Consider the following 27,067-nt stretch of genomic DNA (forward strand, 5'->3'; position numbering starts at 1 on the left):
CCGAGGGGCCCGCTAGCGGGCAGGAGGATGGAGGGGTGGAACAGATGCTAATAGGGGGGCTCCCACCATTTTCCCCAGTCCTGGAGCTCCCACGGAGTCGGTGCCTATGTTAGGTAGTATAGTAATACAAATAATAATAATTCTGTTTAACATGAATGTCTAGAATTGGCTGGAAAAAATCCTCCTTGCCTGTGAAAAATGTTGAATTTTTGAAAAAAAAATTTTTTTATCCCACATCAGGAGAATCTAAATGGAATTTTTCAGTTTGTTCAGAGGACTGCCTGACTTCTGCTAGGATGGCTGACTCCCCAAAAGCATGTCTTCTTGGGCTGCCCAGCTTAGGAAACTTGCTACCCAGGCATTAAGGCATCCCCAGCTCCCAAGCTTTCTGCCAGGTGAACTGCTGGCAAGCTAGGAAAGTGGATAGATGAGCTGGCAAGAAACCAGGCAAGTTTTCGTTGGAAACCCGTCTGGTTTCTGTCAAAAGATTTGTCAAAATCAACACTTTTCTGCAAAATAATTTGATTTTAACGACTCAGTATTTTCCAACAGAAAAACATTTTGGTGGAAAATTTCCAACCAGTTTTATTATTATTCCAAAATATTTCAGCATGTTGCATTAGAGAGATGCCAATATGGTCATAGTGATCTGCTTATAGGAAAAAAAAAGTCTGTAGGGGGCTCTGTATAAAATAATTCAGCTGTAGATAATTGCTTGGTAACTGTTTTGGATGGTTTCTTCAGAGAGAATTTGCAGAAAAAGAAACAATGAAACAAAAACAGATAGATGAAATAAGAGATAAGAAAACTGGACTGGAAAAAACCATTGACCTGAAGTCAGACATTCAAAATAAGAAACAGGTTGAACTGAAGAATGTGAAATATGAACTGAATCAGTTGGAGGAGTCTTCAGACAGGATTCTGGAACTGGATCAGGAACTCATCAAGGCTGTAAGATTTTATATTTGAATAATTTAAATAAATACACCACAGAAAGCATATTCAGTTTTCTTGATGCTTTTGGTCATATCTAGTATTGCAGATGCGGACAACGGTGACATAATGAAAAAACCTGATCACCCCTACCATCCCAAAAAACCTGAAATCTACATCATATTCTGTGAGAGTAAACTATATTTTACTTGTTGAAATAGGAACCAAGAAAAATCATGACTGAAATGAGCATGGTGCCATGATTTTCAGTTATAAACTTATAACAAGACATCCCTATTCAAGGGCAAGTTGTCTAACTGCTGCCTCCTTACTTGTGCCTTTTTAACCAAATGTTTGTACTTTGCTTATAGCTGAAGAATTTATTGCATCATGGAATTTCTCTACATAGTCTTTCCCTTAAGGAAAACTCTTAAGTATAGTTTATCATTCAGTGGATGCCAAAGAGCAAACAGGATGTGGATGAGGCACATTGAAGCCATGTTCTATCCATCTATCACCTTAGCAGGGGAATGAAAACTCATTTTTCTTCTCTTATATTAGCACCCATAAGAGTAGTAGATGAGCAGCTGGGGAGGCTGTGCAACCTTGTTGGAGTCTTAACGTCCACGTCCTCTTTTCTTTGTTTCACATCCCTTGTGAGCAGCACCATTTCACAGCCTTCATCCTTCTGTATGGAGTCCTTTCAGATCATGTAATTGTCATTCCTTTATCCATCAGAGTTATTGCTGTTGAGAAATGAAAAGTGCTCCCTTCCTCTTGTCTCATTATCAGTCTGACTTCTTTAGTCTTGTTCTCTAACTGGCATAATTATAAATCACATTTTAAAAATAAATATTTGGTTGATTTTATTTTTCTATTTAGGAACGTGAACTAGATGAGGCTGAGAAGAACAGCAATGTGGAAACCCTTGTATTGGAGGTACAAAAACTTCAGAATGAGAAAGCAAACCTGGACAAGGTTCTTCAGAAATTGGATCAGGAGATGGAACAGCTAAACTTGCATACCAAGACAATCACCCAAATGGATATGTTTAACAAAGACAAAGTAGCGTATTCCTTTTTATTTTCCTAGTATCGTCGTCTTAAGAAATTTACATGAAGTTAATATCTTTCATTGAGGCTTTATAAGGAGCAGTTATTTCTCAGAATCTTACATCATTAATTGCATAAAAAATTCTTTGTGCCTTTGAAAAAAGATTTAACTTTATATGTACACTGAACAAAATAACAGTTTGTGAATTTAGAAAAGTATATTTTTAAGAGTATTTTGTTCCCCAAGGTGGACAAAGAGGAGCAGATCAGAAAAATAAAATCTAGACATAGTGATGAATTAAACTCATTGCTGGGATATTTTCCTAACAAAAAACAGCTTGAGGATTGGATTCATGCTAAAACTAGAGAGATTAACCAGACAAGAGACAAGCTTGCCCAGCTTAAGTAAGTATTCGTTTGCTCAATTCTGGCTTCAGAATTAATTTCTGAAGTTAGTTCATTTTGAAGTTGCAGAGTTTAATCCATTGTTTCTGTTCCCTTACTACAGTTATGTCTTGTTTGATTTATTGTTGTTGTTATTTATTGTTGCATCTTAAAATTAATGCATATTTAAGGTCAGAAGGGACTGTACGCTAATCTAGTCTGACCTTCTGCATAACACAGGCTAAAAAACCTCACCCAGAAATCTCTATATCAAGCCCATAATTTCTGTTTGTAAAATTACTGAGGCCTCAGTCCTGCAGCGGGATACATATTTGGCAGACCTCTTAACAGTTGTGCAGAATCCAGCTGAAGTTCATAAGACTCAATATGGATCTGTAAAAGCAGCAAAGAATCCTGTGGCACCTTATAGACTAACAGACGTTTTGGAGCATGAGCTTTCGTGGGTGAATACCCACTTCGTCAGATGCATGACAAGAAGTTTGGTTACTATTTGCAAGAGATAATGCCGCCCACTTCTTGTTTAAAATGTCACCTGAAAGTGAGAACAGGCGTTCACATGGCACCGTTGTAGGTGGCGCCGCAAGATATTTATGTGCCAGATGCACTAAAGATTCATATGTCCCTTCATGCTTCAACCACCATTCCAGAGGACATGCTTCCATGATGATGTTAAAAAAAATAATGCGTTAACTAAATTTGTGACTGAACTCCTTGGGGGAGAACTGTATGTCTCCTCTTCTGTTTTACCTGCATTCTGCCATATATTTCATGTTATAGCAGTCTCGGATGATGACCCAGTACGTTCATTTTAAGAACACTTATATTTCACAGCATATTTGACAAAATGCAAAGAAGGTACCAATGTGAGATTTCTGAAAATAGTTACAGCGCTTGACCCAAAGTTTAAGAATCTGAAGTGCCGTCCAAAATCTGAGAGGGACAAGGTATGGAGAATGCTTTCAGAAGACATAAAAGATGCAGAAACTACAGAACCTGAACCACCAAAAAAGAAAATCAACCTTCTGCTGGTGGCATTTGACTCAGATGATGAAAATGATAATGCATCAGTCCACTCTGCTTTGGATCATTATCAAGCAGAACCCGTCATCATCATGGAAGCATGTCCTCTGGAATAGTGGTTGAAGCATGAAAGGACAAATGAATTTTTAGCACATCTGGCACATAAATATCTTGTGGCTCCAGCTACAGTGGTGCCATGTTGTCATAAACAGATAAGAAAAGTTAATAGCACAGAAGTACTTTATATCTCTTTGACTGTAAAGGGTTAACAAGTTCAGTAAGCTTGGCTGTCACCTGACCGGAGGACCAATCAGGGGACAGGATACTTTCAGATCTTGAGGGAGGGAAGTTTTTGTGCTGTGCTGTTAGTTTTTGGTTGTTGTTCACTCTGGGGGCTCAGAGGGATCAGATGTGCAACCAGGTTTCTCTCCAGTCTCTCCAATACTGGCTCTTACAAGTTCAGACTAGCGAGTACTAGGTAGATAAAGCGAGTTAGGCTTATGGTTGTTTTCTTTATTTGCAAACATGTATTTGGTTGGAAGAAGTTCAAATGTGTATTTGGCTGAAAGGAGTTCAAATTGTTGTTTTGCTGAAAAGATTTTAATTTATACTTGTATACTTAAGCTGAGAGGGTGTTCCCAGTGTCTATAGCTGAAAGACCCTGTACCTATTCCATTTTTTTTTTAATTTACAAAGATAATTTTTACTGTTTTTTCTTTCTTTAATTAAAAGCTTTCTTGCTTAAGAACCTAATTGTTTTTTTATTCTGGTGAGACCCCAGGGGACTGGGTCTGGATTCACCAGGGAATTGGTGGGGAGAAAGGAGGGAAGAGGGAGAGAGAGGCTGATTTCTCTCTGTGCCAGGATTACTGTCTCTCTCAGGGAGAATCTGGGAGGGGAAGAGAGAAGGGGGGAGGGGGGAAGGTGCATTTTCCTCTCTGTTTCAGGATTCAAGGAGTTTGAATCACAGTGATCTTCCAGGGTAACCCAGGGAGGGGAAGGCTGGGAGAGGCAACGGTGAGGGAAAGGGTTTACTTTCCTTGTGTTAAGATCCAGAGGGACTGGGTCTTGGGGGTCCCCGGGCAAGGTTTTGGGGGGACCAGAGTGTACCAGGCATTGGAATTCCTGGTTGGTGGCAGCGCTACGAGTACTAAGCTGGTAATTGAGCTTAAAGGAATTCATCTTGTGGACGCTAAGGTTCAGAGTGGGGAATTATACCATGACGCATGTGAACGCCTGTTCTCACTTTCAGGTGACATTTTAAACAAGAAGTGGGCAGCATTATCTCTTGCAAATAGTAACCAAACTTCTTGTCTGAGTGATTGGTTGAAGTGGGATTGAGTGGACTTGCAGGCATGAAAATTGTACGTTGTTTTATTTTTGGTACATAATTCTACATTTGTAAGTTCGACTTTCATGATAGAGAGATTCCACTACAGTACTTGTATTAGGTGAATTGAAAAGTACTATTTCTTTTTTTTTTTACGGTGCAAATACTTGCAATAAAAAATAAATATAAAGTGAGCACTGTATAGTTTGTATTCTGTGTTGTAATTCAAATCATATATTTAAAAATATAGAAAACATCAAAAAATATTTAAATAAATTGTATGCTATTATTGTTTAACAGTGCAATTAATTGTGATTAATTTTTTTAATTGATTGACAGCCCTAGTTAGTATATAAATGGAGTAAACAATAAAAATGAAATTCAGATATCATTTCTAGGAAGTTATGGCCATGGGTATATCATTTAGAAATAGATTCCAGAAATAAGCTAGAAAACAAAAATAATGTCTTGGCATAAGAACATAAGAGAGCCATACTGGGTCAGATCAAAGGTCCATCTAGCCCATTATCCTGTCTTTCGACAATGACCAATGCCAGGTGCCTCAGAGGGAATGAATAGAACAGGTAATCATCAAGTGATCCATTCCCTGTCGCCCATTCCTATCTTCTGGCAAACAGGCTAGTAGACTTTTGAAATGCAACATATTGTCCCATTCTTCAAATTAGCAAATAAAAAGTATTATCCAATGCTTATAGTATTGAAAGTATTCCTTATAGATTGGCTTTTCTGCCAAAACTGGCAGGAATTTATCCAATGTGGATATGAGCTTCAAACTAACTTAATAGTTTCTGGGCTATAATGGTTTGTAAACTTATTTTGGTCCCCATCTTTAATATAAGAATTCGCACATTCCTGTTTCAGCAAAGAATTAGCTTCAGCAGAACAAAATAAAAATCATATCAGTATTGAGCTAAGAAAAAAAGAAGAGCAGTTGTCCAATTATGAAGACAAACTTTTTGATGTTTGTGGAAGCCAGGATTTTGATAGTGATCTATACAAACTTCAGGATGAAATTGAAAAAACTTCCAAGCAGCGAGGTAAGTATATGTATTTCTTCACTTTCTTCTAAAGCTCTTTTTAAACTTAAATTCCAAATCCTAAGACAGTAATACTGCCTGTTATATGGAGTAGCGGGTCCTTGTGAGATGAGCAATAGTTAATATAAAACCTGATATAAGGCCCAACCTGAAAGTGCCATATTTAAGAATAAAATTAGAATCATTTTTCCTTAGTTTTATTCTTCTATATTGCATGTAAACAGCCACGAAAATATTTTCATTCCCTCAGTGAATTTGCTACCTTATTATTTCGTTCTTATAAATTTACTAGTAACTACTTTGACATAGTAAATATTTAGGTCCTGATCCTCGGTTGTGTCAAAGCTGGAAGAATATTCCGCTACCTGGATCTGCCAGCTATGCAAACAGTGTAAATGAGCAGCTCCAGTGTGGCCACAGATGTGGCTCGTTGTGTCTAATGTTAGCAGAAGAGTCTGGTAGTATTAAAAGAAAATTACAGTCACTTTCACAATTGATTTATTTAAGAGAGAGCAATTTAAGCTAAACTATTCCCTTGTTCTATTAATTTCACAGGTATCAAATTTGTTTCCTTTTATAATGCAACAAATTATTGTTGCAGATTTCATTATTCACAACTTTAATTGACAAACTTTTAATTTATTCTTTTAAAAACAGCTATGCTTGCTGGAGCAACAGCAGTTTATTCACAGTTTATTACACAACTGACAGATGAGAACCAGTCATGTTGCCCAGTTTGTCAGAGGGTCTTTCAAACCGAGTCAGAACTGCAAGATGTAATTAGCGATCTGCAGTCCAAGTTACGTCTTGCTCCAGATAAACTGAAGTCAACAGAGTCTGATCTTAAAAAAAGAGAAAAGAAGCGTGATGAAATGATGGGGCTTAAACCAATAAGGTAAGGTACCACGCAGAGTATACTACGCTTCTAATTACACACTTTTAAAAGGAATCATATTATTCCAAATGATGATAGTTTCTGTGTGTTACAAAGAACAAGGATAAATGTGAGGAAAATATTTTGGAAGTAGATAATTCAACTCTCAAAACACTAACCCTCGAAATGTCATGTCAATCTATAATAACTAAGAGCTTTGTCCTTTACTCAGTTTAGACTGTACTATATGTTTGACAATTCCAGGACTTTCACATTCCTGTTGAGGGCTAGGCAGAGGAATTGGTTAAGTGTCGCTTCTTCAGTGGTCATGTCCAGTATAAAAAAATCCTTCTTTTTCTTTCACTTTTTAACATCTATAATTATTAAAATGGTGAAATTATTTATGCTGTTACTAAAATGTCTTCTTTCTACTTCATGTTAAATATGTTTGCTGAAGCTATTTTATCCCTTGACATTAGATCTGTCTAAGGAGCAGTTTAAGTATTGTTGTCTTTGAAATTTACCAGATGGCACCAGATAGTAGTTAATGTTTTTAAAAAAAAATCCCCAGAAGGATCCCTGCAGATCTCTCTACAAAGATTAATTCTCCTTTCTTCAAAATTGTCTGCATCTTTTAAACTGGGAAAAATGTATCACAGAAGGCACTTTGACTCTCCTTTTCTTCTCTCCCCACAACTCCCCCAAAACAAAATTGAAAAAATTTTAGCATTCATGTCAGTACCAACAAGATTTGGGGTTGGAAAACGCATGAATTTTGCAGAGATGAAGGGTCTCCAGGCTCAGGAAGTTTTAGGAGCCTGTTTTCTAGCAGAGTCTGGTTAGCTCAGGGTTGCATGGGACTTAGTGTGTAAGAGAGGGGGAAAATAAGTACACAATATAAAAACTTTTTATGCTTTTCCTTCACAAGGTGGTAGTATTGTATAGTGGTTTTCTGTACAATCTGAGACTAGCATGAGCACGTTGCTTTGATAAGTTTTCTTGGCTTTGAACTGGATCTGTTACCATAGGTTGATAAATGAGATGACCAGATGGGCAGATTTCTGTAAAATAGTTTCATCTGCTCCAATTTTAAATCGTAGCACAAATTACCCATTATTTTGAACTTAAGCTACTTTAAATTGAACTTTAAATGGGCAATTGTTGTTATGGATTTATTTTATATTAAGGCAGACCATAGCTGAACTTAAAGAAAAGGACATACCAGACTTAAGAAACAAGCTACAGAATGTAAACCGAGATATTCAGCGCCTAAAGAGTGATGTAGAAGAACAGGAGACTCTCTTAGGTACAGTCATGCCTGAGGAGGAAAGTGCCAAAGCATGTTTACAAGATATAACACTTATGGAAAGGTACCAGGTAAGTTTACTAGACTTATTAATTAATAAAATAACACTCCCTTAGTGCTACCTTGGTATGCAGTCTGTTGCAGTGCCTCGAAATGTTGAAGGATCTCAAAAACAGTAGAGGAAAAAAGGATTTTTTAAAAAAAAAACCAAAATTATCACAAGTGGTTATGGATGATGATAATATATACTTGTATAGTGACCTTAATTTCAGAGAATTCTAAAGTGCTTTACAAACAATTCACAAGCATCATCGGGTTTTGTAGAATGCCATGGTGGAAGTAGGGGAGAGATCTTTTACCTGTGTTCTCCAGGCCTTCAAATGGGAACACAATCACTTTGGACGCTGCTCCGGATTAGTGACTGAACTATCCTTTACAACCCTAACCTTCTGCCACTCTATTCCAACTCTTCCTGTCTCTGGGCTTCATACTATGTTCCTTTCCAAATATTGCCCATTTGCTATAGCACCATCCACATACATGTGGGGGCAGCATTTGCACCATAATAAGGTGAAAAAATTAGTGCAGCACTGAATAAGAGAAAATAAATTCAAGAATGTTCCTAATTCTGACTGATTTTTAGAAAAACAAAGCAATAGCTGACATAGTTTCAGCTGTGTCGTACCATGGCACAGTGTTTAAAGGTGTGTCAAATGGGCAGGAAATAAAGTATATATTTCTGCACCCTGTATGATTTGAATCATACTGATTTAAAATTCCCTTTGTTCTGAATGCATCATTATATATTTATTACTCTGGCTACATTTTTCCTTTCTTTGTTTCAACGGACCTTAAGTGTAAGCTTTTACAATTGTGCCTAATTTAATAACATGGACTACAAAATGACATCATCAATTTTGCACACCTGAATTTTTCAGATAGAAACCCTTGTGTGAATGCTGTTTTCCCGTGCACATCTGAAGTTCTGAATTTGCAAGTGTTGTCTATAGTATAAACTCAGTTTCTAATAACCTCATCCATTTGTACATTTGTTTTAAAAATAAATAGTGCGTTTTAGATTAAAACACATTTTTTAGTATAAGCTGCTCTGAATTTGAAGTAGGGTAAGTGCAAGATCGTTTTCTTAAAGTTATTAAATACAGCAATCAATACTACAAAAATTTTAACGTTTTTTTTCCTGTTGTTGTTTTCAGACTGATCTAAGGGATGTTGAACGAAAAATTGCCCAGCTGGCCAATAAGCTGCAAGGGGTAGACTTAGATCGAACTCTTATGAAAGTAAGCCAGGAAAAACAAGGAAAAAAACACCTATGGGATACAGGTAAATCATACAAGTAAACTGGTAGTTTCCCAGCTTCTGTGCATTTTGAATATTGAAAGTAACTTTTTGAAACTGCTTTTATGAAAGTCTCTGTTTTAAAATATATGCTTATTTATATTTTTAATTTTTAAAGCAATAGCTGATTATTTAATATATTTTAATGTAATCTTATTTCAGGCATACTGCTTCTCATTTTTCATTGGAATGTTTTGTACGTTATGGATCCGTCATATGATACTAAGAGTAAGATTTCAGTTAGTGCAGAGTAAAAGGTTTTGGTTAATGTAAGGTTGACTAAAAGTGTGTGTGTGGGGGGGGGGTATTTATTTTTCTGCAGTTACTGGTAAAATTGAGTTAAATCAAAAACTTAAACAGGACCAGCAGACTCAGATCCAGCAGCTAAAGAGTACAGTGAATGAACTTAAAGCAGAGAAGCTACAAATTTCCAGTAATATGCAGCGTCAACAACAACTGGAGGATCAGACTGTGGAATTGTCCACTGGGGTTCAGTCTTTATATAGAGAGATCAAAGTAAGAAAATCAAATAGTAGTTTCTTTACTTTTGTGGAAATACTATTAAATATTAAATTTAACTGGGGTACACTAGGATTAACTTTGTCCTATTTTAACATTATCAGTTATCATGGAAATTAAGATTTTTTTAATTTCTCCTGTTTATTTTGCCACCATATAAACGTGGGGACCTATTGCACTTGCTTTATCTGCATATTCACAATTTCATTAACACTGAAAAAATAAACATACTTCCTTAAAAAACATTCCAGATCACAGAAAAACCAGATGTGTTCACATGTATTCATGTGTTTTTTTCACAATTTTACAAGCAATAACAGGAAACAATCTCTAAGGCACTGAGAAGATAAGGATGGATTTCTAATGGAAATTAAGCATCTTGGCTTTTTTTTCACCCAGGAGGCGAAGGATCAGCTATTTCCTTTGGAAGCAACTTTAGAAAAACTTCAGCGGGAGAGAGTAGATCTAATCAACAAAAAGAACACAAGTAACAAAGTAACACAAGAGAAGGTTAGACTACTTATCACATGTTAGTAAAATGTATTTTGCTTAGGTTGGGATAGTAGAAATTCAGTCAATTAAAATGACACTTTTTTAGACAAAGGTGCAGTGCCTTTGTCATAAGGAAGTTTGCCTTGTTGAGAATTGTGGTAGATTTACATAGTAGAAGATTAATGTGAAGCAAACTATTAGATGTGTGAGATTGTTTAGAATTTATATTAGTGCTCATTGCCAAAGCACCTGGCTACTTTACAATTCTGACAACAATTAATTAAAAATCAATAAAATGTAGTAATATAAATAGCCTTGTTGGGTGGGGGGGAAAAGCTCTGTGTAACAACAGTCAGTAAAAATAATTATGCATCTGTCTGCTAGAAAATATAATATTTAAATGTGTTTTGAAAAGTATGGTAATGTGAGAGAAACTGGATTATACCCTGGCTTTTAAAAACTAAATGGTTCCACAGTTATGTAAGCTTTAGCTATGATAATGATCTGCACTTTGAAAATGTTCTGTACTTAAAGTTTATGCAGTTCTGTGAAGGATATATATTTCTTAGACATACACCTATATTACTTCAGATATTTTTCCCCACAGATAAATGAGATCAAAGAGAAAGTTAAAAATATCCATGACTATGTGAAAGAAATTGAGAAGTATATTCAGGGAGGAAAAGAAGACTATAAAAAGGTAATTTTATAACGAAGAGAATAAAAATACTTAAACTTTATTTTTTGTTAAACTAACCACATTTCCTTTCTGTATAGCAAAAAGAGTCTGAACTTGATGAAGTAAAAACTCAACTAGCTGATTGTGAGAAACAGAAAGAAAAAATAAGTAAAGAAATGGGAACAATTAGACAAGACATTGATACTCAGAAGGTAGGTTCCTACTTGTCTTGATTTATGATAGAGTATAAACTGAATGGTTAGGCCTTGATCCTCTAGGTGGGTCCAGGCAAGTGGTCCCTAGTACCCAGGCAAAACTGCAGTGACTCTGGTGTGACCCACACTGGCACAAGGGTATTTCCATGTAGATCAATTTGCCTGATCAGGACCTTAGTGAGAATAATTACCATGTATGAGCCCCAAAAAGTGCAAGATTTACACGTTCTAAAGTAGATGCATTCTTGAAAAGTCAGGTCTATAATGTTCAGTTTACATGGTAGTCCAAAAGAGATAAGTATATAGTATAATTAACAGCCCAAATTTTCAGAAGTGACTAGTAATTTTGCGTGTAGAATCTTCTGAGTAGGAGGGCCCTTTAAGGATACCAGAAATCATGCAAAAAGAAAGAGGAGTACTCGTGGCACCTTAGAGACTAACAAATTTATTTGAGCATAAGCTTTCGTGGGCTAAAACCCACTTCATTGGATGCATGCAGTGGAAAATACAGTAGGAAGATATATATGCACAGAGAACATGAAAAAATGGGTGTTGCTATACCAACTGTAACGAGAGGCAATCAATTAAGGTGGGCTATTAGCAGGAGAAAAAAAAAGTTTGTAGCGATAATGAGGATGGCCCATTTCCAGCAGTTGATAAGGTGTGAGTAACAGTAGGGGGAAAAATCATCATGGGGAAATAGTTTTTACTTTGTGTAATGACCCAACCACTCTGAATCTTCATTCAAGCCTAATTTGATGGTGTTTAGTTTGCAAATTAATTCCAATTCTGTAGCTGATGTGATTAGGTCCTCTGATGGTGTCCTGTCCTGTAGTCGGTGACTTGAAGAAACAGATTGACAGATCCAGAAAAGTACCCAGAAGTCACCTACTACAGGACAGGCCCAACAAAGAAAGTAACAGAACGCCACTAGCCATCACCTTCAGCCCCCAACTAAAACCTCTCCAGCGCATTATCAAGGATCTACAACGTATCCTGAAGGCGAATCCTTCACTCTCACAATCTTGGGAGGCCAGTCCTCTCTTACAGTCAGCCCCCAACCTAAAGCAAATACACCTCTACCTCGAAATAACACAACCCGATATAACACGAATTCGGATATAACTCAGTAAAGCAGCAGCTCGGGGAGGGGGAGGAGCTGAGCTTTCCAGTGGATCAAAGCAAATTCAATATAACGCATTTTCTCCTATAATGCGGTAAGATTTTTTGGCTTCCGAGGACAGTGTTATATCGGGTTAGAGGTGTACTCACCAGTAACCACACGCCACACAACAAAAAACACTAACTCAGAAGCCTATCCTTGCAACAAAGTTTGTTGCCAACTCTGTTCACGTATCTATTCAGGGGATACCATCATAGGACCTAATCACATCAGCCACAGTATCAGAAGCTCGTTCACCTGCATATCTACCAATGTGAGATATGCCATCATCTGCTAGCAATGCCCCTCTGCCTTGTACATTGGCCAAACTGGACAGTCTACGGAAAAGAATAGATGGACACAAATCAGACGTTAAAAATTATAACATTCAAAAACCAGTCGGAGAACACTTCAACCTCATTAGCCACTCAATTACAGACCTCAAAGTCGCAATACTCCAACAAAAAAACTTCAAAAACAGACTCCAACGCGAAACTGCAGAAGTGGAATTAATTTGCAAACTGGACACCGTTAAATTAGGCTTGAATGAAGACTCAGAGTGGATGGGTCATTACACAAAGTAAAAACTATTTCCCCTTGATGATTTTCCCCCTACTGTTACTCACACCTTCTTGTCAACAGTTGGAAATGGGCCATCCTGATTATCACTACAAAAGTTTTTTTTCTCCTGCTAATAGTCCACCTTAATTGATTGCTGTCATTATAGTTGGTATAGAAACACCCATTTTTTCATGTTCTCGGTATATATATATCTTCCTACTGTATTTTCCACCGCATACATCTGATGAAGTGGGTTTTAGCCCATGAAAGCTTATGCTCAAATAAATTTGTTAGTCTCTAAGGTGCCACAAGGACTCGTTCTTTTTGCTGATACAGACTAACACAGCTACCACTCTGAAACCAGAAATCAAGGCATCAGAAGCAACTAATCACTCTTTAACATGTTTATTGGCTTGTACTTGTGCTTTTTCAATACTTGAAATTCTTTGATAATGTATTTAACAACTACTACTTATATTCTCATGCATTAGCCTGGATTTATCCCATTTTTTTCACTATACTATTTGTTTAATCAGAATAAAGTGTTATTGTGACATTTACATTTTATTTATATACAAGCAAAAATCCAACTGGATAGCTCAGCGGTTCGAGCATTGGCCTGCTAAACCCGGGATTGTGAGTTCAATCCTTAAGGGGACCATCTAGGAACCTGGGGCAAAAATCTGTCTGGGGATTGGTCCTGCTTTGAGCAGGGGGTTGGACTAGACCTCCTGAGGTCCCTTTTCTATGAAAACTGGCATGTCTGATATTTTATTATTAATAATCATCATTGTAATGCCTAAAGACATTTTGAGGCATACATGGTTCATGGAAAATTTCATCTCCAATGACTTATCTATCCAGAGCCATTGATTAAAATAATCAAAAGCTTTCATTTAGATATGGAAAGTTATGTAATTTTGTAAAAACATGTGGAATTCAAAAAGTGCATTAGTCTATTAAACTGCTTGACTTTATTTGACTTTAGATCCAGGAAAGATGGCTAGAGGATAACCTTACATTAAGAAAAAGAAATGAAGACCTAAAAGAAGTTGAAGAAGAACGAAAACAACATTTGAAGGAGATGGGGGAAATGAAAGTTCCACAACTGAAAAAGTAGGGTTACCTTTTCTTTTTAAAAAAAAATAACTTCTTAAATGTTAAGCAGGAGTTTTCAAGAAGTTGACCACATCTTAACAGAGAATTGTTTCATAGACCACCTTTCCTTTCACTCGCACAGACCACTTCCCCTCCAAGTTCATGCTTGTGTTAAATCCCTGTGGCAACTATGGCGTAAGACAATTGCTTAAATTAAAAGGTGATGCTAATTAAAAGAACCTTAAATATTTTCCTGTCTTTTTGTGTGTCATTTAGTAGTGGGAATTAAGAGGAAGGCATGCAAATGTTTGTTATTTTGATCAGCAAATATTCCAGAAATCATAGTTTTGAAGGCTGCTGCTTTGCAAAACCTCCAAAGGTCCAATCCTACAAACACTTCTTACATGAGTGAAGTTACGCATGTGCATGAGTCCATTTGATGTTGGTGGGACTCCTTATGCGAGTAGTCACTCATGTCTCTGTTCGCAGGATCAAACCCCAGTGTAATTTTATATACTTTGTGACTACTGTGGCAACCAATCCTGCAAGTAGCGTTTCAGATAGAATTATAAAATAACAATATTATCACTTTTATTTTTTTATGTACCACATCTGATACAGCTTAATATTTTATGAGCAGTATATCTTTTCTGATAGTTTTGTAATATGAAATTTAAGATGTCATGTATGATTGCTGAATTTTAAAAAATGTAGCTGGGAGAGTGTCTTTGCCCTCTTTCTTGTTGCTGCACATTGAATGGTTTCAGTGATTTTTCCCTCATAATTCCAAACAACGTGTGGGGAATTAATTCTCTTATTCAAACTAGACTATCTTGTCTTCATGTCTTTTTTTCATGCTCAATCCCGTTTGTATTAAAGCCCATGGCAGATCTTCCATTTATTTCAGCAATTTTGGTATTAATCCCTTGGATTGTAAATTCTTTGGGGCAGTAGCTATTTTTTATATTTGTTTGTACAGTGCCAAATACAGTATTGGCACCTAACAAATTATCAAAATAATCTTGTTGCTGAGCAGCAGCATGAATAATTAGGTCCCTAATATCAGACTAGTTATTTTATATATTTCTAGCATTCCAGCCTCCAACATTGGTAATTTGTTTTCTCTTAATTAGATAGTGGCTTTAAGTTTGTTCCGTAAACAAATTTTATGAAAAATATTTTCTCACTTTTTGCCAATAGTAAATATACTTCCATAGTACGCCTCCAACTTTCAGACCAATAAAACCTACTTTAGGCCTGGTGGATTCATTTCTAGTGCTTAAGTTTGTATACAAAGTGTTACTTTCTGGCATAAATAGGGAAGTAAGGCTGTTTTTTAAAGACTTCTTTGTGTATAAAGCCTTAAATGCAGAACAGTTTATATACTTTGATTCTTCTTTTACTTGACAGTGAAAGACAACGTCTGGAGGAGAAAATAGAGGATTTGAAAAGAAATCACAGTTTGGCATTAGGTCGGCAGCGTGGATTTGAGGAAGAGATCATTCGGTTTAAGAAAGAGCTTCGAGAATCTCAATTCAAAGATGCTGAGGAAAAGTACAGAGAAATGATGATTGTTATGAGAACAACAGAGCTGGTAAACAGGGACCTAGACATGTACTACAAGGCACTTGATAAGTGAGTATTTTAATATGACGAAGCACCCTAAATGTTTAGAGACTGTTTTACATTTAGTAACATCACACACCTCTCTTTTTGAGCCTAAAACTAAAATAATTTTTGAAATGCAATATTATCTTTTGCAGTGAAAACTATGCCACTAAAACTGACTTATCATGTGTAGCTATTGGGGGAAAAAAAGTCTGATCGATATTCTTTTCTCCCAAGATATAATTTTAAAAAGATATTGTCAAGCCCAAGGTTGACTGGGTCAAAATTGGTTAGGTTTTGATCAAAGCAAATTCGTCAGTGTTATAAAAATAAATTATTCATATAATAGCCCAGCACTTAGGAACAACATTACAAACCATTGGGTGAACGCTACTGGAAAGGGAGGAGTTTTGATATGGAAACAGCTTTCAATTTCAAGCTTTCTAGCATAAATTCAAAATAGTAAATTATTTCTTAAAAATTCTTGAAAAATACCATGATTCTTTCCCTGATATAAAATCAGTTATTTAAGTTTAAAGTTCCTATAGAAATGTGGGGTATTTTTTTTAAAATGGTTCTATAATATTTATCCTGAAAACTTGCAACCAGAACTTCTTTATATCTAGAAGATAGGATGAAGATGGCTGCATTTTCTTAAAACAAATTTTATTAATGAAGAAAATAATTCAGCACATTGCAAAAGATTGGAACCATAAAAATGTTCTCAGAAGTTAAGGTATATCTGTCATCATGTCATCTACTCCATTTTCATGTATGCAATACAACTGAACCAGTTAAATCATAAATCAGTAACAAAATTGTCTTCCTAACCCTCTCAAACCCATTTCATTCCCAGTTCTTTGGAGAAACTATTTGGGTCTAGATGTACAAGTTAGGAGGCATGGGAGAAGATTCATATAGTTATACTCAGCAAAACTGGCCAGTGAATGAACTTTAATGGTAACACAGGATCATTCTTTTGGCCTTTTGTGTAGAATCCTCTCCATGCTATGAAACCCTCTTTCATGGGGTTCTCCAGGGCAGCTGCTGGCAGAGGAAACCCAAGCAGCACAGTTGTCTGGAAACCAGAGGAGGATCCAAAGGTGATGTGGAAACACAGGGTCTCCATACAGATTGTCCTGTTCTTCTATGGATCCTTTCCCACATAAAGGAATATTTAGGAAACTATGTGAGGGGAGTCACACACAATTTTCATTTTCTTATCACTCCCTCTGATCATTGGCATGCCTCCCAGTTTTTTGGGCGTGGAGGTAAACTCTTGACTAAGTAAAGATACACGAGGTATAACTCTGTCTTACAGATAATCAGGAATTTCTTTCTGCAGTTTTTCTCTCAGACAGCCCCAAAAGACAAAAAGTCCAAAATAACAGTGATGAGCGTGGTGGAATCTATTTAGGTATTTGGATACCAAACTCATTTTTCTCTTCTTTTCTATAGAAGTTCCTGTACTACCCTCATTACCATAATATCTTAGCACTAAGCAATATGATTAGCATTTGTCACAAGTGGTTTGCTCTCTTTAACTCTCATATCAAGTGGAGAAATGTGTGTGCAGTGTAGTGTTTTGACTTGCAGGGGTTTGAGGTTTTTTTAATGTTTTCTGTTAGAGAAGAAAAGATTGAACAAGTGTTCCTCAGAGTAGAATGTGATGGGCTTTGTGATGGTCCTTACTTCCTGTGGAAGCTCATTCTAGTCTCAGACTGACCACCTCAAGAAAGACTTTTCTCTTGCACAGAAGATCTTTCCCTTCTGATAGAATGCTCCATTGTCCCCAAGAAGCGGAACTGTTGACCACATTCTTCATTCCAAAGCCTTAGTTAATCTTTTCTATATGTTCAGCTGGCCTAGGCTACTGAGCACCTTACAGATAAGGATTGAGAACTTTGTATTGATATTATATGAGAAACCAGCATAGAGAGTGGAGAACAGGTTACATATGCTTGTGGTAGTCCATACTTCTGAAGAGATGTGATGAAGCATTCTGTAGTAGTTGGAGTTTCCTAAGGGCTGATGGCTTCATGCCCAGGGTCTGTGTTAGATGAATGGTAAAGCTAAAGTAAGCTGTTGGGGACAGTTTTTCCTCCATAATTTTTTTAAAAGCAATAAATTAGTTTTTCTTTCTACTAGGCATACAATTTTTCATCAGTAAAGGTATTCTACATGTTTGTTTTACTATGGAATTTAAACTACAACAAATATTCTTCAGTGTCTTTCGTATTTTACAAAGATTTAGAGAGACAGCACAGTTTGGGTCTGATGGCATGCTACTTAACATATTATAGTAAATTATCACAATCATAATAGTCTTTTATTGATGCACTGCAGACATATAAACATTAGTCCTCCATTGATAATGACTTAACCAGAGATGCTTATAGATTGTGATGAACAAGGATTAATATTTAAATTTATTACAGTTGCATTCAGTACATCTTACCTTCTGTTTTTCTGCAGTGTTCAAAGGTTGATTTTCAGTGAAAGTGTACTTTCTTTAATGTAGATTTTTTCAGAATACTAAATTAGTATAATAGAAGTAATTTTATTACTAAAAAATGTTCAATTAAAGATTTGTTAATATTCCACTGTAAGCTTCTCCAAAATTCATTAAATAGTGAGTGTTGAAATGTAGTGTGCAACCTTGCACACTAAATTTTAACCTGTCAACCTAAATGGATGTGCTCTCCAGGAATTCCCCTTTTAGAGTTCAGAACTCACTTGCATAGAGTAGATTCTATTGTGTGTCTGTTTAAGGCAATACAGGAAATCCAGTCATGTAATTTCAAGAAAAAACAGATAAACATCACTTATTGGTAATCTACAGTAATCAGTGAGAAGAAATGTTGCCTCTAATGAGAGTTTGAAATCTCTACATGTAGGCTGGGAAAACCAACATTTTGTATGCACTTTTGTGCTGTCAAGGTTTCACTGTGAGGTTAATTCTTCTTTATATAGTTTTATTGTTTTGAAATTTAAAGATTGGTAATAAATATTTGAGTAACAAATTCCTAAGTCCTTGAGAGTGTTTTGAAGTTTTTTTCCTTCATTCATGCTTAACAATTCCTTTTAATGGCATTGGGAATTTTGTATATCCCAACAAGAGGTGGAGAGAGAAGGTTCCTCTTGATGGACAGGTGGGAAAAATATATTTTTTTAAATAGTGCATTTTATTGCCCCGGTTTAAAAAAGGAAAAAAGAAACTTTCATGTAAATGACGTGAGCCAACAATCTACTTCTATTTCCATGTTCTTATCTGATATTATAGTAAAACACCAGGTTGAGCACTGCTTTCTGTTTTAAAGGTCAACTCAAAAATGCATCTTTCACTCAGTGCTAACTTCTTGCAGGTCTTGGTTCATGTCAAAAAGAGAGATGATTCAACATAAAAAAAACCTATGTTTGATATTAATAGATGGATGATTAAAATAAAATATAAGATCAATAAAATCCTTATGTCAGTTTTACTACTGTAGGACAAGGTGGGTGGAATTTATTTCCAAATGATTGAAACAGTATTCTTGGTAGAGTCAGAAGGGAGGGAAGAGTCCTCTCCACTTTGTAATCAAGAAGATACTACTCCATCTCCCCTCAGTACTTGCAACCTTCAAAGCCCAACGTGTTATTGACTTAACTTCTTGACTGCAGAGTGAGTGCCTGAGTTGACTTTTCGAGCCTAACCCCTTCAAAATATTAAAGGGGCAAAAACTTTCCTTTTTCTAGTTAAAAAGGAGAAAAAGAGCACACCTTTCTATATACATGTCAACCAGAGACCTAAGTTTATTTTTTATCCTTTTTGACTATTAATACAAAAGCCTTCCCACCATAAGAATAATGCTCACTAATCTAACATTCCCTTCCCCCTCAATAAACTCCTACCAACAATAATATCTAAAAAACCAAAGGGAAAAACCCACCCACCTACTCCAAGCAGAGGTTTTACCTTGAAAAGGGAACCATGCCAGAGATTACATTAAATCTGCTAGCGACTTTGCTTTTGCCATTCATTTTACTTTGTAGGTACTCGGATACTGTGCTGATGGGCAACAATATAAAACACCAAGATAGATAGATAGATACTTGCAAAATCTCTTAAATTACTTCAGGTTTTAAAATATACTGTAAGACAACACAAAGATAAGAAAAAAATAAATAATAGTGTGAATTAAGAAATGCTTGACACAAAAGACTGTTGTTTGCTCAAAAGAGTTGCCAGAGGGAAGTATTGGACTACAACTTTTCTCTGTGAGGAAAATTATTAGCATTTATAAGAGATTGTACATTAAATATACTGTTTAGTTTAGGGGAAGGTTCAGTGCTCTGGGAGCCAGAAGATGAGGAGTTCAGATATTACCTCTTCCATTTCCTGCTGTTTAAACGTCTAGGCATTTCATAGCCTTACTAGTAACATCAGACTAGATTATCATAATGGTCCAACATGGCCTTAACATTTATGAATGTATGAAATATATATCTAAATTTAACCTCTTTTTTAGAGGTTTGCCAAGGTTTGCTTCTCCAGCCTTATGAGATAGAAGCCAAAACAATCACGTATCTATCCAGTTTTAAATATTCTTCTAGCCCCCCTAATATTTGCGATTTTCCAGTCTTGTCCAAAAGAATGAGAATTTGACAAAATAAAAGGAGATGACTGAGTTAACATTTTTTTGTTTCTATAGCAACCATGTTTTCATATTTATTTTAATTTGCATGTTTTTATAGTTTTTAATATACACTTTGGCTTGGCTAAGAGGCAGGGATGGTGAACCAACCATCATGTACTGGTATAGGGTTGTTTGTTCATTCCACTGTAGTCAGTACCTACAAGCTTGCCTAGTGACTGAGCCAAAATTTTAAACTCTACAGTGCATACCAAATGTAGCCCAAGCTTCAAATGTTCTTTGATTGTGGTAAGTTACATGATGTTCATTAGTCTCTTGTCAGATCTTATTCACTTCTAAATGGATTCTATTTTATTTGTGTTTTTAAAAATGAAGAATTTTTTTGCTTTTAAATTTGAAAAAGATGGACATTTTTAGTGAAGGAAGACAAAATTATTACAAGATTCACTTGCAAGACTGACAGATCCCTAAATGTGACTTAAAATACCATTCTGTTTGCACATGGTGTCATTCCCCACTCTGCTAGTCTGCTTTGTTTTTGTATATAGCAAGCTGTCAAAATATATAAAATTTCTCTGAGTGCATCAAAAGTAGGACTCTGGCAAATTTCAGTACGTGGAATAAATGGATAGAATGAGGCAGGAGGTGTGACAACATGTATCTGCACACTCTGTCACATGCATATGTGTGCCTGTGAAGCAAGACATGGCTAAGAAGTCTTTCTGGAAGTTTCTAAGGCCACCATCCTTGATGATATCCCTGTGCCTTCCTGTTGTGCCTAAGTATTGCCTAAGTTTGCAAATCAGTGCATAAGAATACACCTCTACCCCGTTATAACACCACACAAATTTGGATATAACGCGGTAAAGAGGCGCTCCGGGGGGGCAGGGCTGCAGGCTCTGGCAGATCAAATCAAGTTCAATATAACGTGGTTTCACCTATAATGCAGTAAGACTTTTTGGCTCCCAAGGACAGTGTTATATCGAGGTAGAGGTGTATTTAAAAATATTGATTGAGATTTTCAAAGTCCAGGATACTTAGCCACGCATCTCTGTTCTTTTTAAATGAAAGCTAAATTCCCTGAACTTCTTTGAAAATCTAAACCATAATATAGAATCAGTCATAAAGGTGAAAGGCAATGCTTTTTTTTTTGTATTGTCAACATTCTGTTTCTTTAATAATAAAAATTAAATATTAGCAACATATGAAAAGAACAGAAAAGTTTTTCTGTTGAATAAAATTGTAATTAGCACCATCCTTTTTAAAAAGCTACCCCTCTAAGAATCTGAGCTGCAGACATGGTGTGTCTGCCAGAATGACAGACATCAAACACTATAACCAAAAGGTAATATAACTAGAAATTTAGAATAGAAAGTTTCTTTCAAATCTCTGTTTATGAAAGTTGTGATCTCATTTTTCTGAAGGAGAAACCAGGAAAGACCAGTTCTGCAAACATGTATGCACTTGAGTAACTTCATATATTGGAGTCAGTGAGGATACTTACATATGTAAAGATAGTCACCAGCATAAGTGTTTCCAGGATCAGGGCCTAAGTCTACAGTTCATAACTTTCAGAATCTGAGACAGGTGTCATTTTTGTGAAAGTTCACTGTGATTTTTTTAAAAAATGTGGTGGACCCATAACTTTGAATTTGTTTTTGCCACTTTAATCCTAAACATAACTTACTAACCCTGATGTAACTTAATCATAATTGCTTCCTATTCACTGCAGGTTTGAGGAAACTTTACATTTTTTGTAAAGATTTGAAATGCAGATTTTACATGTGAATTCTGATTACATTACAAGTTCGTAACCCTGTTCTTCAGTGAATGATTGCACATCTAAGAGTTTGCCTACATAGGAAGTTACTGTGCTTCAAGTGAAGGTGTGAAGCTACAGTATTACTAGTTTGCTATGTGGTACCGTCTCACGCAAACATAGCCACAGCGCAGTAAAAGTCCCGGAATGTGGTGGCTTAGTGTACTGCTGCGTGGCAAGCTGGTGCGCTATAGATTTACATCCTGGATTGCCATGCAGTAAAGTGCCATGTAGACAAGCCCTAAGAAGAGCAGACAAAGAATTATGTTTCTATTGCTCCAACATCTCTCAAGATGAAAATATGTTAACATTAAAAAAATAAAAAGGGTGCGTAAGAGAGGGAATATTTACTTGTTTTTAATGTATTTGTTGTATAGATATTTCTACTACACTCACCATTATACATTGCTATTTTAAAGAGCATTTGAGTACAAACTGTTTGCTTAGAAGACATAGAAGGAAAAGTGGTGCTTGCTCCAAGGAGCTTGCAGTCAGCTGCAGTACACAGTTACACCCAAAGTAAATGGACTGTTTCCCCTCCCCCCTTTCTTAGAGCAATAATGACATTTCACAGCATGAAAATGGAAGAAATCAACAAAATCATTCGTGATCTTTGGCGAAGCACCTACAGAGGGCAAGGTACATTATTTTTTGTAGTTTCAGTTTATCAGTCTCTCCAGATGCTGTGTACTCAAAATGTAAAAAGCTAAGATCTCAAATTAGAGAAAGTGCCATTCTTCAAAATCTGCATCTGTCCCCCTTTAAAATGTGAGCAGATTGTAGTAATAATAAAGAATTATGTGGTTAACCATGATTTGGTTTAACCAAAAGTGATTCATTCTCTTCCCATGTTTTCCAAAGTTCAGACATCCTTCCAAAAAAAAACTTGTGCCAATTAAGCACTCTTCTTTAGTTTTTACCTATTTGGATACATTAACCTACCAATGTCAAAAATTAATCTGTTGGCACAAGTGTTCTGAATATTGTTTGTATAATTATATTGCCTACAGTAACGCTGTCTCTACTTTCCCAGCTTTGTTTAACTATTGCACATTTTATCACCTCACTGTCTCAATCCATTGTTTAAAACATGTTTTTATAATGAAATTGCATTTTCTTCCCATATTAGATATTGAATATATAGAAATTCGTTCTGATGCAGATGAAAATGTTTCAGCGTCTGATAAAAGGAGGAGCTACAATTATAGAGTAGTAATGATAAAAGGGGATACCGCTCTGGACATGCGAGGGAGATGCAGTGCTGGGCAAAAGGTATGTTACAGCATTTTATTTAAATACACATTCGAGGGACAAGAAGTCTGTGAGAGGTTTGGCAAATTGGGAGAATAGGCATACTCTGGATCTTTAGATGTGAAGATAAGGAAAGGAAAAAATGGCCCCCAAATTAAAATGAGTGATGCAAAATATGTCTAGCTGCTCCATGGCACTGATGCATTGAAAGGGTATTCTATGAATAGATGCATACAGTGTTATCACCCTGGTGTGGGAAATGCTCTCAAGTTAATCTCTTGCTGAAAGCAATTCTATCCTTTTTTTTTAAATAAAAATTGCACACATTATCTTTTGAGGAAAATCTAAGACATTTGCCAGACAGCAGTGTAAAGATAAAACAAAAATACTGTTGCAGTAGCTTAGGATGGTCCATGAGAGCCGTAAATGACAGTGAATGAGAGATTTCTTCTTAGTCGTTTTCTGAGAACTAGTTCATCAGGAAATATGCCTGCATATATGGTCACTGAAAAGTATCCTTTACTAGAGTTATACCCCTGCTACAGTTCCCATGATGTGTTTATAATTTTTGCTTGTCATAAGGTCACATGAGAACCTAAGCAGTCAGGCTTAGTAACGTAGTATTAGCCTGAGTAGTGGCAATTCAAGTGTCTCAACTTTAGAAAAATAATTAGTGGTTCAGTAACCCAAAAAGGGGCCGGGTCCACTAAGATTTGCACATAAATCTCAACCATCCAGTGTCAAAAGGTGTGAGAATGGATCAAAATAAATGTGATCACCTAATTAAAGACTATATCGTAATGCATTCTTACACAGATGCGGAATTAAGGTTCCTGAGACATACTTAATTCTGTTATTTCCTAAGTTTTAAGTATTCCACTTTCCAACCTTCACAACATTCTTTTAGCATAGATTTTTTTGAATTAATTGTTTAATTTAAATTAGATTTTTTTCATTTAGTTCTGTCTGTTAACAGTGAATGGATCTGTTAATAGACATTTACAAACATCTAGCATGTTGCCTTTTAACTCTAAAGCCTGCTGCTTCTTTTTCTTGGAGCATGGCTACACTTGCAGATGTAGAGCGCTGTGAGTTAAACCAGCCCTTGGAGACCACAGCAGGGAAAGCGCTGCCGTATGTTCACACTGTTACCTGCAAGTGCAGTGGTGTGGCCACATTTGCGGCACTTGCTGTGGCATTGGGAGCAGTGCATTATGGGCAGCTATCCCACAGAGTACCTCTTCTGATTCTAGGGAAGGGGGCGGAGGCCGGGCATTCTGAGTCATGCCCCAGTGCCCCATGATGCATCGCTTCGCATCCACATTTGGTGCCATCTTTCAACATTTCTTGTATTGAGCGTTTTGTCTTCCCTTTTTGGTCTGCGGGAATGGATCCTGAACTTGTGAGGAATATGCTGATGGGTCTTGCCAGCATGTCACAAATTGCAGTCGAGTTACTCCTTCAGCTATAAAGTGACAGTGATGAGTCAGACGATGATGTCGACTCATGTAACGCATATGACACGAGCTTGCTTGTGGCATTCACAGACATGCTCACCACAGTGGAACGCCGCTTTTGGGCTCGGGAAACAAACACTGAGTGGTGGGATCACATCCTCATGCAAGTCTGGGATGACGAGCAGTGGCTGAAGAACTTTCAGATGAGGAAAGCCACTTTCATGGGATTATGTGATGAGTTTGCTCCCACCCTGAGACACAAGGACGCAAGACTGAGAGCTGCCTTGCCAGTGGAGAAGCGGGTGGCTATTACAATCTGGAAGCTGGCAATTCCAGACAGCTACTGATCAGTCACTAAAGAGTTTGGAGTGGGAAAGTCAACCATTGGAATTGTGTTGATGCAAGTTTGCAGGGCTTGTGGATCACTGTGAGTGTTTCAGGGACATTAATGCAGGCTGTTCCAGAAAGGTGCATGACGCATGCATCTTTTAAAACCCGGGCCTGTTCAGGAAGCTGCAAGCTGGGACTTTCTTCCCAGACCAGGAGATCACTGTAGGGGAAGTTGAAATGCCCATTGTGATCCTTGGAGACCCCGCTTACCCTCTAATGCCGTGGCTCATGAAACCCTACACAAGGAGCCTTGACAGCAGCAAGGAGCAATTCAGCAACAGGCTGAGTCGCTGCAGAATGATTGTTGCATGTGCTTTTGGCTATTTAAAGGGCTACTGGTACTGTCTGTATGTGAAGCTGGACCTGGCCGATTACAACATCTCCACGGTTATAGCCGCATGCTGTAGCCTCTAAAACATTTGTGAAGGGAAGGGTGAAAGCTTCACTCAGGCATGGACCTCGGAGCTTCAACACCTGCAGGCCAAATTTGAACAGACAGAGAATCAGGGCTATTACAGGCACCCAGCGTGGGACTGTAAGGATTAGGGATGCCTTGAGGGAGTAATTTGATGTTGACAGCCAATGCTTGTAGGCATCTGTGTTTGCTACGTATGATGCATTGATTTGCAGTGTCTGTTGCTTTCCTGGGCTACAGTATCTTTTACTTAATGCAGTAAAGAATGTTTTCAGAGCCAAAAAATCATTTATTGAAAAGAACCACAACTGCTTGGGAAACAGACAGGTGTGTCATGCCCTTTACTGCGTAGGAGGAGGGAAGGTGGCAGGTTGGGGAATGAGACAATCACAGATTTGCATATGTCCTATTATCATACTCAGCCTTCCTGTCTGGAGTGCCGTGCAGTGAGTGCTGCACTTCAGGCTGGCTAAAATGCATGGTGATGGGGGTTGAGTGCATTGGGTAAGAGTCGTAGTTTGCAGGGTTGGGTGCTGAAGCTACAGGTGTTGGAGGCAGCTGGTGGTGATAAGAACCCAGATGTTGGAGAAAGTGAATTGGTGGTAGGGTGACCAGACAGCAACTGTGAAAAATTGGGATGAGGGTGGGGGTAATAAGAGCCTATATAAGAAAAAAACTCAAAAATCGGGACTGCCCCTAAAAAATCAGGTCACCCTAGTTGGCTGTGACATGGGAGCACAAGGAAAAGAGTTTTGGGACGAGGGCTGTAGGGGGCAGCAGGCATGGATGTGCTCTGACTTTATTGCTACAAGCGCCTGTATCGATTCCGCTTGGCACTTTATGATGCTTAGCAGCCGCTCCGTGGTTTGGTGCCGGCGAACTGCATTCTGCTGGCGAAGCCTCCTTTTAGTCTCCTGCCACTCCTGCACTTTTTTTGATTTTCATTAAGGGATTGCTGCATGAAGTCATGCAGCAGGTCCTCTTTGCTTGTTCGTGGACGCTGTGAAGTCTTTCAGCCTCAAAATCTCAAAGTTTCTTTGAAGTCTTTCGGCCATTGATAACAAGGATGGCTGGGATCTCAAAGTTGCATCTGTAAAGCCAAAATGTAACACTTAACAGAGACAGCATTGTTCACACCAGACAGAGCAATGATTAGGCTGTACTTAAAGACAAGTACAGTGTACACAGTAGCAGAAATTGCCCGCCCCAAAGCAAGTGCACATAACCCACAGGAGCCCCAAAATGGTGAGTAAGCACAGGGGTAAGCAGGACTGATTGTTTCATGGCCGTACTGTTCTCTGGGGTTCTGTGCCTTGGGGAAAGCCAACAGCTGCTGGGGGCCTCTATAATGAATACTGTCCACACATTTTCCACAGGATGAGTTCGTCCTGCAGGATATCTCGCTGCTGAGGGTGACCTGGGAAGCAAGG

At 37.3% G+C, this 27,067-nt stretch overlaps 1 protein-coding gene across 4 annotated transcripts in view; it reads left to right on the forward strand.

The window, feature by feature from the left end:
• RAD50 (RAD50 double strand break repair protein) overlaps window positions 1-27,067 on the forward strand; it is a 46,109-nt gene that overhangs the window by 16,249 nt on the left and 2,793 nt on the right. For 2 of the 4 annotated variants that reach the window (XM_050962528.1, XM_050962529.1), the window contains exons 10-24: window positions 745-951; window positions 1,816-1,998; window positions 2,233-2,390; window positions 5,623-5,798; window positions 6,456-6,693; window positions 7,860-8,049; window positions 9,193-9,319; window positions 9,657-9,850; window positions 10,253-10,363; window positions 10,953-11,045; window positions 11,123-11,236; window positions 13,951-14,078; window positions 15,471-15,695; window positions 22,678-22,763; window positions 23,254-23,396. In XM_050962528.1, coding sequence (XP_050818485.1) covers window positions 745-951; window positions 1,816-1,998; window positions 2,233-2,390; window positions 5,623-5,798; window positions 6,456-6,693; window positions 7,860-8,049; window positions 9,193-9,319; window positions 9,657-9,850; window positions 10,253-10,363; window positions 10,953-11,045; window positions 11,123-11,236; window positions 13,951-14,078; window positions 15,471-15,695; window positions 22,678-22,763; window positions 23,254-23,396 — 2,373 coding nt within the window. Of the gene's footprint in view, window positions 1-744; window positions 952-1,815; window positions 1,999-2,232; window positions 2,391-5,622; window positions 5,799-6,455; window positions 6,694-7,859; window positions 8,050-9,192; window positions 9,320-9,656; window positions 9,851-10,252; window positions 10,364-10,952; window positions 11,046-11,122; window positions 11,237-13,950; window positions 14,079-15,470; window positions 15,696-16,663; window positions 16,771-22,677; window positions 22,764-23,253; window positions 23,397-27,067 lie in introns of those variants that run through there. The other 2 variants (XM_050962530.1, XM_050962531.1) reach the window with 2 other exon arrangements.

This window comes from Gopherus flavomarginatus, chromosome 7 (assembly GCF_025201925.1).
Source record: "Gopherus flavomarginatus isolate rGopFla2 chromosome 7, rGopFla2.mat.asm, whole genome shotgun sequence".
Classification (NCBI taxonomy): Eukaryota; Metazoa; Chordata; order Testudines; family Testudinidae; genus Gopherus; species Gopherus flavomarginatus.